The sequence below is a fragment of the Mauremys mutica genome, chromosome 11 (genome assembly GCF_020497125.1).
Source record: "Mauremys mutica isolate MM-2020 ecotype Southern chromosome 11, ASM2049712v1, whole genome shotgun sequence".
Taxonomy (NCBI): domain Eukaryota; kingdom Metazoa; phylum Chordata; order Testudines; family Geoemydidae; genus Mauremys; species Mauremys mutica.
The window spans coordinates 8503995-8519728 of record NC_059082.1 but is presented as its reverse complement, the minus strand read 5'-3'; the positions used below and the strand labels follow the sequence as shown (position 1 = coordinate 8519728).

The 15734-nt window shown below is 43.7% G+C and overlaps 1 protein-coding gene and 1 long non-coding RNA gene across 12 annotated transcripts in view; one reads left to right on the top strand and one right to left on the bottom strand.

Annotated features, from left to right (window-relative positions):
• LOC123343941 overlaps positions 1 to 14438 on the bottom strand; it is a 54731-nt gene extending 40293 nt beyond the window's left edge. The window contains exon 1 of one of the 2 annotated variants that reach the window (XR_006572409.1): positions 14319 to 14438. This is a non-coding gene — a long non-coding RNA (uncharacterized LOC123343941). The remainder of the gene's footprint in view (positions 1 to 14318) is intronic. The other variant, XR_006572408.1, reaches the window with a different exon arrangement.
• The window catches only part of MEF2A (myocyte enhancer factor 2A), a 206968-nt gene that overhangs the window by 123213 nt on the left and 68021 nt on the right, over positions 1 to 15734 (top strand). The window contains exon 1 of one of the 10 annotated variants that reach the window (XM_044979550.1): positions 14191 to 14304. The exons of the other annotated variants lie outside the window; for them this stretch is intronic. Coding sequence (XP_044835485.1) covers positions 14302 to 14304 — 3 coding nt within the window. The 5' untranslated portion in view covers positions 14191 to 14301. Of the gene's footprint in view, positions 1 to 14190; positions 14305 to 15734 lie in introns of those variants that run through there. 10 annotated transcript variants of the gene reach the window in all.

Below are 15734 nucleotides of genomic sequence, written 5' to 3'. Positions count from 1 at the left end.
GGCAAATACCCTCCAAATATCTTTCTTTACAGTGATTTTTCAGTATTTGATGCCTAGAAATTTGTTATTGGTTTTTGTATAAAAGGCAGTTCACAAAAAGTAGTAGTGTTTTTTGGAGATAAGCTCTAGTGATTAAGGGAATGTTTTCAAAAGCCTCTAAGGTAATGTCTACACAGTGCACTAATGCGGTCGTCTTGGGTGTCATTTCTGAAGCACACTAACATGCTGCTCATTACTTGGTCTGTGTAGATTCTGCTGGTGTGCACTAAAAGTTCCATAGCACACTTTACTCTAGTTCTGTGTAGTAGAGCAGTGTTTCTCAAAGCCTGTCCACTGCTTGTTCAGGGAAAGCCCCTGGCGGGCCGGGCTGGTTTGTTTACCTGCCACGTCCACGGGTTCGGTCGATCATGGCTCCCACTGGCCGCGGTTCACCACTCCAGACCAATGGGGGCTGCGGGAAGTGTCGCGGGCCGAGGGATGTGCTGGCTGCCCTTCTCGCAGCCCCCATTGACTTGGAACAGCGAACCGTGGCCAGTGAGAGCCATGATCAGCTGAACCTGTGGACGTGGCAGGCAAACAAACCAGCCCAGCCCACCAGGGGCTTTCCCTGAACAAGCAGCAGACCGGCTTTGAGGACCACTTCAGTAGAGAACCTTTAGCGCCTATCAGCAAGTACACTACACTAACCAAGTAATACATATCACGTTAGTACACTTTAGAAATCTAATCCTGGTAGAGTGCATTATCTCACTTTGTAGACAAGCCTTATGTCCCAATTTCAAAAGTGATATAGATGCTTAGGAGGCTAAGTCCCATGGACTTTGGCTCCTAAGAGTTAGAGACGAGGTGGGTGAGGTAATATTTTTTATTGGACCAAGTTCTTTGTAAGCTCAGAAGTTTGTCTCTCTCACCAACAGAAGTTGGTCCAGTAAAAGATATTACCTCACTCCCATATCTCTAATATCATGGGACCAACGCGACTACAACACAAATGCACCTATGGATTGTCACTTTTGAAATTGGAGCTTAAGCTTCTACATCACTTGTGTGCTTTTGAAAATTCTACAGTAATTGACCTAACCTGTTGTGGAATGTGTATGAGTAATTCATTGCTTTGAAGTCACTGTAGTAACATTTTTCAAGGCCAAAGGGTACCAGTGCTCTGTTAGCTATCTTACAGGCTACTGATCTGAAATTTGATCTTTTTGAAATGCAGTGTCTAAATGGTTAGTTCATACTTCTGCTTTAGTATCAAATGGGAAACTCCAGTTCTTCGTGCTCCTCCACATTCAAGAGGTGAAACTGCCCTTATATCCTACAAGGCTTATCACCTTTTGTTTATACTGTAGTGTCACAAAAGATATGAAATTGTTAACTTTCAAGCATTTTGAGGTGATGTACAGTCATTTCAAAGAACAACATGAACTGAATAGTGTGGTTCTCCTAACTGTCCCTTCACCAGAAGCAGAGTTGTAATCAAAATCTTGCTCAAACTGAATACTGAGATGGTTATTTAAGAAGAACTGGGAAACATTTCATATGAGTTTAATATAAAAGAATATAATTTCATATAAATCAATTCTGTTTTATACATATTAAATTACAATTGCATATACACAATTACAGTATGTTCTGCAATTAATTGTATATTAATATATAAATAAAAATAAGTTAACACTTGACAGATTCACTTGCCTACTTGAGTTTGGTGAGTAAGGAATCATGAATCATATTTGCTGTGGCTTAGAATCACCTTGCCATCAGCCTTATCCCCTTGCATTGTTGGTATGTAATGCAGTTCCATCTCCGTACTAGGGGAGGGAGCCAACCAGTCCAACACCAACTTGCTTTTCAGCCTTGTATGTACTCATAACCAGTAAGAAAATCTTCGGTCTAGTGATCTGTTGAATGATTTGCTTAAAATAGACTAAAAACAAAATATTTGAAAGGCACTTTCTCCTCCTCTTACAGTTGCAAACTCCTGAGTTCAGGACTTGGAAGAACTATTACTCACAACAAACTAAAATTAAGCAGAGAGCATCTTCTTGCACTGCCAGAGGGTTATACATAAAATAATTGGAAGAAAACCATTGCTTTCTCAACTGTGAACTAGGAATTTTTGTTGAATAGCTGGGCATAGATCCCTATGCCATTCCCTAGTGCTCATGGCTAAGGCTAAGATTATATCATGGATATTTTTAGTAAAAGTCATGGACAGGTCACGGGCAAAAAAGAAAAATACACTGATGCTGTGACCTGTCCATGACTTTTACTAAAAATATCCCTGACAAAATGGGGATCTGTGGATCCCCACACCATCTGAAGTGGGGCAGCTGTGCAGGGGCTAGGAGTTGCCTGCAGCAGTTGGGGGCTGTGGGATATCCCTGCCACCTGCAGCTCCGGGGATACTCCCACTACCCATGGGAGGCTGGGAGCTGGGGGGGGTCCTCCCTCCCGCCGCTGGGAGCTGTGGGGTTCTCTGTTGCTTGCAGCGGCTTTGGGGGTTCCCCTTCTGCCCGTGGCAGCTTGGAGCTCCGGGGGCCTTCAGAGGTGCTGGGGCTGCCCTGCAGCTCCTACCCCTGTGTGTGGCGGGGGACTCTGCAGCTTCCGACCACCACAGACTGAAGTCACAGAGGTCACTGAAAGTCATGGATTCTGTGACTTCTGCAACCTCAGTGACTAAATCATAGCCTTACTCATGGCAAATTGCCATGGCTCACCTGTTTTTGTCCTTTCTCTCTCCCTCTGTATTTTCGTCTGCCCTTTTTTTCTTCATCTTTCTCTTCTCACATTGCTGTTTTTTTCACTTCCCTCCTCCTCCTTAGTCTTTAACAATGTGCTTATCCCCAAAGTCTTGACTTCTCTACTAGCTCTTTGCCACGGCTTTCTCTCCCCATTTATCTTCCCCTCCCTTTGAGTCTCTCTTTCCCTTCCCTGCCCAGTGGAGTTCTGCTGATAAGAACAGATTAACTGGTGTGTCTAGACCAGGGGTCGGCAAGCTATGACATGCGTGCTAAAGATGGCATGCAAGCCAATTTTTAATGGCACATTGTGGCTGCCACTGGCCTCGCTCAGCCCGCTGCTGAACCCCGGCAGCAGGCTGAGCGGGGCCGATGGACGGGACTGCAGCAGGCAGCAGCGTTCCATTAAAAATCCTGCCCGTCCCAGCCCGCTCTTCTCTGCCCCCCGCCTACCGCGCTCTCTGGTGGGGGCAGGGGGCAGAAGCAAGCTTGGTCCTGCCAGCTGCTGCTGTAGGGCAGGCTCTGCCGGCTGCCAAGCTTCCCCTCCCCCACCTCTTCCCCTAGTGTGCTGTGTCGTGCCCCGCCTCCTCTCCCTCCCTGCTGCCGATGGCCCTTGTGAGGGAGGGGAGAAGAGGAGCCCCAGCGCCCTTGCTGCTCAGACCCGGAAGGAGGTGGAGAAGAGGCAGGAGCGGGGCCTTGGGGAAGGGGTGTGTGGAATCAGGGTGTATCCCTCCAGCCTTGCCCTGAGCTGCTCAGGGCAGGGGGCTGGGAGCACCCCCCTGCTCCTAGCCCACACCACAGCCCCCCAGCACCCTCCCCATGACCCCAGCCTTGACTCTGGCACCCCCCACACATACATACCCGGCCCCCCCATGCCCTGACTCCTGCACCCGCCTCACACACACCCTGCCCTGACTTCTGCACTCCCTACACATACCCAGCCCCCCCCACCCTGCCTAGAATACCCTGCCTCCTGCACACGCCCTCTGCCCTGACTCCTGCACCCTCCCCACACATACCCTGCCCTGACTCTTGCGAACCCCCACCCCACATCCCCACCCCTCACACCAAATGGGAGCTGCCCAGGTAAGCGCTCCACACCCAAACCTCCTGCCCCAACTCTGAGCCCCCTTCCTCATTCTAGCTCCTGGCCAGACCCTGCATCCCAACCCCCAGCCTGCTACTTCACCCCCAGCCCTGTGCTCTGTGCCCCCACACCCTGAGCTCAGTGCAGAGAGAGAGGAAGAGAATGGGCCAGAACCAGGGAGAAGGTAAGTACCCACTCTGTGGGCAGGGCCGGGACCCTAGACCAGCAGTGGGCTGAGCGGGGCCGGCAGCCGGGACCCTGGCTGGCAGGAGCCAGCGGCCGGAACCCCGCTCAGCCCGCAGCTGGTCTGGGGTCCTGGCCGTGCTCAACCCGCTGCTGGTCTGGGGTTCTGGCTGCCGGCCCCTTGTCAGCTGGGGTCCTGGCCACCGGCCCCGCTCAGCCAGCCCGCTGCCGGCCTAGGTGAACGGAAACCCCAGGCTGGCAGCGGGCTGAGCAGGCTAGCGGCGTAAGATCAGCCTTTTAATTTAATTTTAAATGAAGCTTCTTAAACATTTTGAAAACCTTGTTTACTTTACATACAACGGTAGTTTAGTATATAATATATAGACTTATAGAGAGACACCTTCTAAAAAAATGTTAAAATGTATTACCAGCACGTGGAACCTTAAATTAGAGTGAATAAATGAAGACTCGGCACAGCACTTGTGAAAGCTTGCCGACCCCTGGTCTAGACTGTGACAACAGACACTCAGTGGGCAACAGCTTAGAGAGAGAGTAAGAATAGAAGATAGGAGGCTTGAAAGTAGTCACTGATTGCTCTCTGCGCAGGACTATGGAGTGCTGCCTCTGTAGTGATTGGCATATAGCAGTTTCCTGTTTCATGAGAGCCAATCATTGACTGGCTAAGGAAAAGAAGAGTTCTGGGAACATAGTTTCCCATTATTAGTTGTTGGTTTGCTCCCAGTGTTGCAAATGGAATGACACTGGTGATCACCTGTAGCTGCAACCACCGTACCTCCAACTACCTGGAGCTGTTTCATGCTGAAGCTGCCCAGGGTGAAACCACTGGCTTGCACTAAAAATATTCTTCTGCTTAGTGGTCTCACTTGAATGGTATTACAACTGAGTTGTAAATCTTCTATTAATTTGTGGGTGGCTTTTGCCACTGCCACATATGGGAAAAGGGAAAGTAAGCTTTGTTTGTTTATCCAGTCTCCAGCCTTGGAATACTTATGGCTTCACCTAAAGGGGAAAAAAATCTTTATATAAAAGCATATGATATTAATATTGTTTTCTAGTCTCATAAAAAGAAAAAGGAATATCTTCTGTGGAATCCCACAAATTCTTTTTTTCAGACAGTTTCCCTTGTGGCTATGCTCTTCATTAGCCTAATTAAAAACTCAGGTACAGTATTTGTTTAGGTTTTGGGATGTCTAGATAAACTTTAATCTTTGCTCCATCTTCAGTGTTTAGTTGGTCCCATGTCTTCTTTCCTTGTTTTCTTCTTCTTTACTCTGAAGTATAAACTAGATCTGTTTATCTTGGACATTCTGCATGGATGTTTAATAACTATGAAAAAGTACAACAATCTCTTTCACAAAAATGTATATCTACATTCACTGGTATAGTTTAATTCAGGGGTCGACAACCTTTGGCACGCGGCTCGCCAGGGTGAGCACCCTGGCGGGCCAGGCCAGTTTGTTTACCTGCCGCCTCCGCAGATTCGGCCAATTGCCATCCCAGGACAATGGGGGCGGTGGGAAGCGGCGTGGGCCAAGGGATGTGCTGGCTGCCGCTTCCCGCTGCCCCTATTGGCCTGGAGCGGGGAACCGTGGCCAGGGGGAGTCGTGATTGGCCGAATCTGCGGATGCGGTAGGTAAACAAACTGGCCTGGCCCGCCAGAGTGCTTACCCTAGCGAGCCGCTTGCCAAAGGTTGCCGACCCCTGGTTTAATTTATACAATGTTGCTATACTAGAATAATGATCACAGGACCATTGTTTCCTGGTCTGAAATAAATCAAGGTGACCTTGATGTTTGTGTAAGTTATTTTAGCTCTTATGTAATGGGAAATTTTCCTGTGATTTTGCATGGCATTAATGATTTTTTGATAGAAATAATACATGATGCAAACCTACTATCTTGTGGGTTGTCACTGCTGTTGCTGAAAGGGAAAAAAGTAGCTATATCTTATTGTTATGCTAACTGGAAGCAAGCTGATGTGCACATATATGCAATTTCCTAAAATAGTGCAAAGAAGCCACTGCTCTGAATCTAATATTTAGTGTGTAGAAAGAGAAATATACATTTTACGTTGGGTCACTCTTCGATTATGAAGAACTACGAGTATCTATTCTCTTACGATGAAAAACAGCATGTGCACTAAAAGATACTTGTTTGTAAGGTCATGGCTTTTGAGTGCAGTATGCAGATCTCATCCGCACATGCAAAGCCTGCAGCATAAACAAGCAGATGTACCTCCACAGCTAGATGAAGAGTGTGCCTGAGGACAAGTGTAACACTGTAGAGAACAGAGGAGTTGGTGTGGAAACACTGTTACAAGCCAAAAGCTAGGGAAGAAGCTAGGTGTAGTGTTCCTGTTTTTACCAGCCTCGTTTTGTTTTGTTTTGTTTTTTGTTATGATTTTTGTCCCTAGATACAGGTAACCAACACACTCACTGAAATTAAGTTCTTTACCTTTTTATGTGATGATAGTATGCTTTTGCCATATTTTGAGGGTACTTGAAGGAATTCCATAGTCTTTTTGCATTTGGGTGAAGTTGATGGGAAAAATTCTGAAGGGCTTGCCTTCATGAACAGTTAATTCATGGCAAGCTAGGGTGTGAATCTGCGCCACACAGCCTGCTGTGGACCAAGCTCTGAAGTGCATTAATAGTTTGTTAATGCACTTTGGTCTAGTCCTCTTTGAAACAGGAGTAGACACAAGTGCATTAATGATCCATTAATGTGTCATCGGGATCCATGGGGAGAGTTAGTCTGCAGCAGGCTAGTGTGGGGTAAATTCACTCCTCTGCTTGCTGTGAACTAAATATTTGTGTAGACAAATATTTAAAAGCCCTACCTTTTCAAAAATTATGTAATCTCTGCCAAAAAAAAATCAGAAAATAGAAAAGACCTTGAGTACACTAGTTCTGTTTCCCTTCCAGTGTTGGATTGTTCCCTCTTTTGAATACTTACTGGTTATGTCCAGTCTTGTTTTGTGTGTGCCAAGCAATAGGTTTTCCATCATATCTATTCAGAGATGCTACATAAGGTGAGAGATAAATGAAACAAGGAGTCAGAGAACGAGTGATAGCTTATGTCAACTAATATAATCTGCATAAAAGGTGATAAGGCTTGAAACAGCCAATGAAATATATCAGAAGAGAAGCCTCACAGTATTTCAAAAAGAAGGACAGAGTCAATTTTTACTCATTGTTTGAATAGTATGAAAATGCAGCTTCAATCAGAAATGAAAAGAAAACAATGCCTGAAAGGGGAGCCCTCTAAAAGTTCTGTTCATATTCTTCATATTTGTAAACTCCTTTCTTTAGTTGCAAGTTTCTTCCAGGGTGCACTGTAGCTGTGATGAATTCCTACATATATGTACTCATAATGGAATTCATGTCATGCAATAAGTTGTAGCATCTTCTTTGTACATAGTGGCCAAATTCTTTGATGATTTATAGCCCATTGATTTCACTGAGATTCTATGGGTTGGGAGTCAGTCCACATTTTCTGTTACCCTCCTGATTTACTCATAGCTGTTAAATAGCCATAAAACTAATACATTCAGTTGTGTTGACTAATTTTCTGTTGAAATTTATTTTTCTCTGAAAGTAGAGCTTCGTGCATGCTGCCAAAGTTGGACAAGAGTGTATTTTTAAATAGCTTTACAAGCTGTGTGTCATTTTTTTAGTTCACTAACATAGTTGGTATCTCTGCAATGAAATGTTTTGCACAGTAGGTGCATATTAGGTGTGTAGGTAGGGAGTTCTTGGCTTTGTAGTTAAAGCATATTTTGTTATATAAAAGACTATTGTTTATAATTTAGAGCTATAAGGAATATGTCAGTAGCTTCCTTTTTTTGATGGCTGATTTATAGTATGTAGTTTATGCACACGTTACAAGGAGGAGGGAGAAAAATTGTTCTCATTAACCCCTGAGGATAGGACAAGAAGCAATGGCCTTAAATTGAAGCAAGGGAGGTTTAGTCTGGACATTAGGAAAAACTTCCTAACTGTCAAGGTGTTAAGCACTGGAATAAATTGCCTAAGCTGCTTGTGGAATCTTCATCATCAGAGAGTTTTTTTAAGAGCAGGTTAGACAATGACCTGTCAGGGATGGTCTAGATCAGTGTTCCCTAAACTTGGGACGCCGCTTGTTTAGGGAAAGCCCTTAGTGGGCCGGGCCCGTTTGTTTACCTGCCCTGTCCACAGGTCTGGCCGATCGCGGGTCCCACTGACCGCGGTTCGCTGCTCCAGGCCAATGGGAGCTGCTGGAAGTGGCGCGGGCCAAGGGATGTACTGGCCACTGCTTCCAGCAGCCCCCATTGGCCTGGAGCAGCGAACCACCGCCAGTAGGAGCCACGATCGGCCGGACCTGTAGACGTGCCCGGTAAACAAACCAGCCCGGTCCACCAGGGGCTTTCCCTACACAAGTGGTGTCCCATGTTTGGGAAACACTGGTCTAGATAATACTTAATCCTGCCTTGAATGCAGGAGGCTGGACTTGAAGGCCTCTCGGGGCACCTTCCAGTCCTATGATTCTAAGTGCTTTCTACTCTGGGATTGCACCATGGATACTCAACCCAGATTCCTTTTAGTATTATGATGTGTATCTCCCTTGAGCATGTCATGTAGTCCTATCAAATATTGTTATTCCACCAAGCTCTGACATATTAGTTCTTAAAAACACTAGCATAAAACAGAATGGCTGAAGAATGGGAATGACAGGAGGCTGAGTAGCCTGGGAGGAAGAGAAAGAGAGAAAAAAATCCCAGATAGGGAGGAAGTAATATAAGTAAAGGGGAGAAAAATTGTTACAGAAACATTCCCTTTTTGTAAATCATAGTCCAGAAGCGCTTTTCTCTCTCTTTTTTTGCGGGGGGGGGATGGGGAGGGTGGCGGCAGGCGGGAATGCAGGTACCAAGAAGTGGCAGCAGCAATGGGAAAGTCCACATTACCTGTCTATAGATACCAAAACTTTGCTGTTGACCCCTATTTCTTGTCATTACTGGAACACTGTGCCACTGAACAAATTCCTGAAATGCAGTATGTAAATATTTCAGGTTACATTTCTACAGTTGCAGACTCTTTGTACTATCAAGCAAATTTATCTCCATATTGATCTGACACAGTGCTTTGGAGAACACCAGGCAAATAAAACAGAATATTATGTGTAATGTTGTAGAAATTATATTTGACTAATACAGCGGTTCTCAAACTGTGGGTCGGGACCCCAAAGTGGGTCGGGACCCATTTTAATGGGGTTGCCAAGGCTGGTTTAGACTTGCTGGGGTCCAGGGCTGAAGCCCAAGCCCCACCACCATGGGCTAAAGCCTGAGGGCTTCAGCCGTGGGTGGTGGGGTTCAGGTTACAGGCCCCCTGCCTGGGGCTGAAGCACAGAAACACCTCATTGGTCAAAAATCTTCGTGCTCACACAGCTCTGCTTACAAAGTTAGGTAACTGCATCACAACTCCAGTCTTCTGCCTCAATCTGCTTAGTTTATTAACAAGAAGATTGAGAGGTGGCTTTATTACTGTGTACAAGTACTTTCATGGAGAGGAAAACACTCAGTACTGAAGAGCTTCTTAATCGAGTGGAAAAAGGTGTAATAAGAACCAATGGCTGGAAGCTGAAGCCCGAAAAATTCAAATGAGAAATAAGGTACGATTTTTTACAAGTGAGAGTGATTAAAATATTAGGACAAACTGCCAAGTGCCGTGATTAATTTTCCATCTCTTGACATATTCAAATCAAGACTGGATGCCTTTCTGGAAGACATAGTATGATCAAACACAAGTTATTTGACTCAAACAGGGGTAAATTGGTGAAATTTAATGACTTGTGGTGTACAGGAAATCAGATCGGATGTTCTAATGGTCTTCTGGCCTTAAACTCTGGAATCTATGGAGACTATTAATCCTATTTAGAGTCAGATTCAGTGTGGTCTTTGCATACTGCTGTAAACTTTTTCTGATTTGGATTCCATTATCTGTCACTTTTGCCTATTCACTTCAGATATTGCCGGCCATCACTGAACAAGTCTCATTGTCAGCGAACAAAGATTAAAAATAAGTGGACCAGCTGTCCAACCAACTGGGATTATTAACGTAAAATCCCATCTCTAGTTCATTCCTGGCATTCTGTTAGACAACATGTGTGGTTTACTGCAGCAGGGTTGAAGATTAAAGTCCAGACCTGGAAATAAAACATTGTCTTTCACACCATTGACTGCTTGTGAAAATAGTATCAGTCCTGATCATTCTTTAAAAATACAAATAAGTAAAAAGGGATAGTCTAAGAATAACTTGTAGCTTTTGAAGATACTAATAAAGTGAACAAAAAATTGCCTTTCATACAAATTTAACTTGTTCCAGTAGCTTAATTTAGTAGCTTCAACCCTCATGTTAACAGTATTTATTGTTCTGATTTGATTTCAGCATTGACATATTATACTAGTCTATTAAAGCAAACAATGATTGTGATTGCTTTAAAGACTTCTTAAAAAAGACTCAGTATTACAGTGCTGACCTTATGATACAATCATAATAGAAAGGAAACGAATCTGACAGAATGGAACAGAGGAATAACGTCGTCTTATAGATATTGCTGGCTCAGTTCCAACATTGTGTAGCCAGCTGGGTAGCTAAATGTATTTTTACACTCAGTTATAGGTTGTCCTAAACGGAACTACTTGGTAATATTGGATATATGCATAATATTAGGGGGGAAATGACTACATCAAATGATTATTTTTGCAGAATATAAAAGTAATTTTCAAGAGGTGTATAATAATCATATATTAGTTTGTTACCTTTTTTTAATGTTAAGAAGACTACTGTCTTTTAAGTGAATAACTGCTGAAGAATAATCCAAAGGAAAAATGACAAAATTTGATACAATTTTGGGGTATGAAAGAAAGAAAAAGATGAAAATGTTGAGAAGGAAACTTTGCAAAAACTTTTGCATCAAATTGTAGAAAACATAATTACATAACTGAGACTAAAATATTAATATAATGTTCATACAATCAGCATTCTTACTTTTTAGCACCTTTCTGAGAAAGTATAGTGTCAATAGTTATCAGAAGCAAGAATGAAGTGACAAACAGTGAATCTATGGGTATGTTGCCCTGGAAGCATGAAGGCTTTCTGATTAACTTGGAGAGAAGCCCAATCTGTCTTGATTCACTAAAGAATTATATAAAAGTAGTTTTGTGTGCAAGATGAAATTTTTTTTGAGATTTCCAATATATATTGGCAATTATGGACCAGCTGTTCATAATTGGTATGCTAAGAGAAGTTTACCTGGAATGAGATAAAACCAGGCCAAATCAAAGAGGGCTTTAGAACATAATTCAGTAGGAAGTAGCTTGTACATTCAGTACTCTCCAAACTGTTTTTTGTGTTGTTTAATTTTTATTTTTTTCCAGTGATGTCTATTGCAATAATATCCCAAATCACAAAACATTTTTTTCCATATGACGTTAGAGGAGGGGGGAATAGTTTCAAAGAAATGTGAAAATTTTTTCACAATGACAAAACTTAAAAATATTTTGGAAAAAGAGAAACTACATCTCTTTTGTGTGTTTGTGAATAGGTTTGTCGGACATTTACAAATATCCAGAGCCTGAAAGACAGTTCATTCATTATGATCTTAAATATGAACTATGGTCTTTTATTAACTTTCGAATCTTCCCATAAAATCACGTTGTATTTATCCACTTTAAAAGTAAAAGATGGAGAGAGCACGTTCATTTTCTGTTGGCATTGCGCAAATTATTTCTTTTGGCATTGTGATGACTAAGTAACGTTGACATGTTTTTTTTAAAATGACAGATCATTTGTGATTTTAGGAAAGCTGACACCATTAGAAAAAAGTTTCTTTGTTGCCAGTTAGATAATGTCATTTTGTATTACCTGATGCCTGATTTCTGGAGAATTGCCAGACGTAGAATAGATTTTAAAAAAAAAACAGCTCTAGGCTGATGAAAAATACAGCACACTCTTTTCATGTTGTTGTTTCATGTTTGGACAAATCACATTTTAATTTATTTGCCTCCAGATAATTTGAAGCTACAGTTTCTGCTTGTCCTAACCAGCAGCTGGACTAATGTTTGTAGAGATAAAAGATAGAGTAGCTGCACCTTTGACATGAAGCTAATTTTTGTATTTTTGTCTTCAATTTAAAGAGAACAGAATTTTCACATTTACTTGGTTTTAAAGGAATTAAGATGCTTTTTCTTATAGTTCATGCACATTTTGAATGCTTTTGAGGGCATGTCTGTGTGCCTAGATAGATATTAATTCCACCCCTCTGTTTTAAAGTACTATTTCTAATTTAAAAGCAAAAAAATAGAAATGTCAAGTTTGTCTTTGAATTGTATTGTCTTCTGCAGGATGAGCAATATTTTATATAGTATTTGGGATTACACTGATTTGCACCTTACCTTCAGCTTCCTTGGCTTGTTACTCGAACTTGTTTTTACTGGAAGCAGAAAAACTTTCAGAGGGAAGAATGACTGCTGGAGAATGAATTAACAGCATCTGCTGCTAAGTCATTTAGAATCCATAGACAGGATAAGTTGTTCCTCTAAATCAGTGTTTCCCAAACTTGGGATGCCGCTTGTCTAGGGAAAGCCCCTGGTGGGCCGGGCCAGTTTGTTTACCTGCCGTGTCCGCAGATCCAGCTGATCACAGCTCCCACTGGCCAGAGTTTGCTGCTCCAGGTGAATGGGAGCTGCGGGAAGCAGCGTGGGCCGAGGGACATACTGGCCGCCGCTTCCAGCAGCTCCCACTGGCCTGGAGCAGTGAGCCACGATCGGCTGGATCTGTGGACACGGCCGGTAAACAAACTGGCCTGGCCCACCAGGGGCTTTCCCTAGACAAGCGGCATCCCAAGTTTGGGAAACATTGACCTAAATATAATTGTAAAAGAGATAAGTGAGTCAGTGATTGTGGACTGTCATTTGAAAGATTTTTTGTTTTGGCTTTTTGTTGTTCCACAAACACTATTCTATATTGTTAGTATTTGTATTCTGATCTACAAAATTCTAAACTGTCTGTATTTAATTCAGTGGAAACCTATACGTTCAGATAAAACACCTTGGCAGATGATAGTACATGGTCATCCTAAAATACTTAAACAGTGGCACTGTCTATTCAAGACACACAAAACAATTAAGTTGAAGTTGAGCCATTGATAAGAGAGAGTTAGGTGCCAATACTAATTTATAACCAGTTTTTATATTTTAAAAAGCCATATGGAAAGAATCCTAAAATGCAGTGAAAATATATATGGACTCAAGACTTCAGAAATATTAAAATGCTCTTCAAAATTTAGTATGCTGTGTGACTGTATGGGTGCGACGGGTTTAGATGAAAACAAAACAAGTTTATTAACTACAATAAGATTTTAAGTGATAGCAAACAGATCAAAGCATATTACCTAGTAAATAAAGAAAACGCAAACCAAGCTTAACATACTAGAGGGATAGGATTTGAATTAATAATCTCTCACTCTGACTGATGATATAAGCAGGCTTTCAGATTCCAAAGGCACAAGCCGCACTTGGTTTGCAGCTTGGGCTCCTCACCCTTGGTCCAAGTCCTTTTCTTTCAGAGCTTCTCTTAGGGGTTCCGTTGTGGGAGAGTGAACAACAGATGAGGTCACTCCCTGCCTTATATAGCTTTAGCATGTGGCGGGAACCACAGGTACCCAAAATGGAGTTCAGAGTCATGTGGGCTGGTCACATGCCCGTGCAGAGTCACAGCAGCCATTATCCATAGGCTGTCAGGAGTGTTCTCAGGAAGGTTCACCAGGTCGGGGAATAAGCTTCTCCTAAGGCCTATTGTTTTCCCTAAGGGCCCATTACCCTGAATGGGCCCTTCACAACCAGCTCTTTAGACTCGAAGCATCTTGCCTAGTGGGTGTCACTACATGTAAAATACAGATGCATTGTCAATATTCATAACTTCAGATTCAAAAAATATATGCATAGAAATAGGATAATCATTCAGCAAATCATAACTTTTCCAGTGATACCTTACATGACCCTTCTTGTACAAAATGCATCATAATTATGCCATAATCATATCATCATAATACCACTATGAAGAATATGGGGTGTAGTGTCACAATGGGTATTTTAAATTTTGATGATTACAGATACAATAATTAGAGTATATCTATAACAAAACTTAATCCATCTTATGTTATCTCTGGTTTCCTAAGTCTAGCTTCCATGGCATCTCTTGCTGGTAGTCAGCCTGCTTGACAAAGCACTACGGATGGTAAGATTACTCACAGCGGAGTTCAGATTTCAACACTGTTCTTTCCTTCTCTGTCCTCCCATGATATTAGTGAGATGCTAATGAGATTCAGATGCTAGTGAGATAAGAGCACTAGATGGTGCATTCAGTACAGGACTGTTGTGACAATAGGGTCTGTAACCAGGGCTCCATGTCTGTCATGGAAGTCAAGGATTCTATGACTTTCTATGACCTCCATGACTTCCACAGCAGCCAGTGTGGCTGACCCCAAGGGCCACCCAAGCAGCTGGCCTCAGGGCCAGCTGCTCAGGCTGGGGCCAGCTGCATCATCCACTGCTGGGGCTAGTCCCAGGGACTGCCTAGGGGCATTAAGAGCAGCCGCAGCTTGGTGGCTCCCAGCAGCGGTCCCGGGGGTGGCTGGAGCAGTGGAAATAGGGCGGCCCCGGCAATGGCTGAAGCAGCCACTGCTTGATGACCCCGGCAGCTGGTGCTGCTGGCCACCAGGCCCCCCTCCCAAGCAGTGGCCCCCCAGGGCAGCAGCTCCCCCCAGGGTGCCCCCCAGCAGCATGCTCCCCCCAGGGCTCCCAGAGCAGTGGCCACCCAGCTAAGATTTAGTCAGGGGGTATTTATAGTACAAGTCATGGACAGGTCACGAGCCATGAATCATAGGGCACTGACTCTGTGAGTGCTCCAGTCCTGGAGCACCCACAGAAAGAAATTAGCGGGTGCTTAGCACCCACTGGCAGCCAGCTCCCTCCCTCCCTCCCTCCCAGCACTTCCTGCCCACTGGCAGCCTCACTGATCATCTCCTCCCCCTTCCTCCCACCACAATCAGCTGTTTCACGGTGTGCAGGAGGCTCTGGGAGGAGTGGGGGTGGGGCATGCTCAGGAGAGGGGGCAGAACTGGGCGGGGGCAAGAAGAAGCAGGATGAGGGTGGTGGCTTGGGGAACGGGGTTAGGTGGCAGCAGGGCCTGGGGCAGAGCAGGGATGTTGAGCGTCTCCCGGGCATGGAGGAAGCTGGTGCCTATGCTGGCAATTTTTGTTTATTGCCTGTGACCTGTCCATGACTTTTATTAAAAATACCCATGACTAAATCATAGCCTTACCTATAACTTTTGGCTGTTTATGAACGTTTGTTTATGAAAAGTAGGTCAAGTTATTTTTAATGAAGAGTGCTATAAACTGGAAAAAAAGGAATTAGTCCAAACAAAAAGGTGTACTGATATAACTCAAGGACTGTTTTGAGATCATGCTTGAGTTATCAAACTTGGGATGCCGCTTGTCTAGGGAAAGCCCCTGGTGGGCCGGGCCAGTTTGTTTACCTGCTGTGTCCACAGATCCAGCCGATTGCAGCTCCCACTGGAAAATGTGGGTCTGGAAATTAATGAACCCAATTGGCGTGTCAGAAACTAGGCCTAGTTGGTGGCCAAAATAGTGAGGGGAGGAGCTG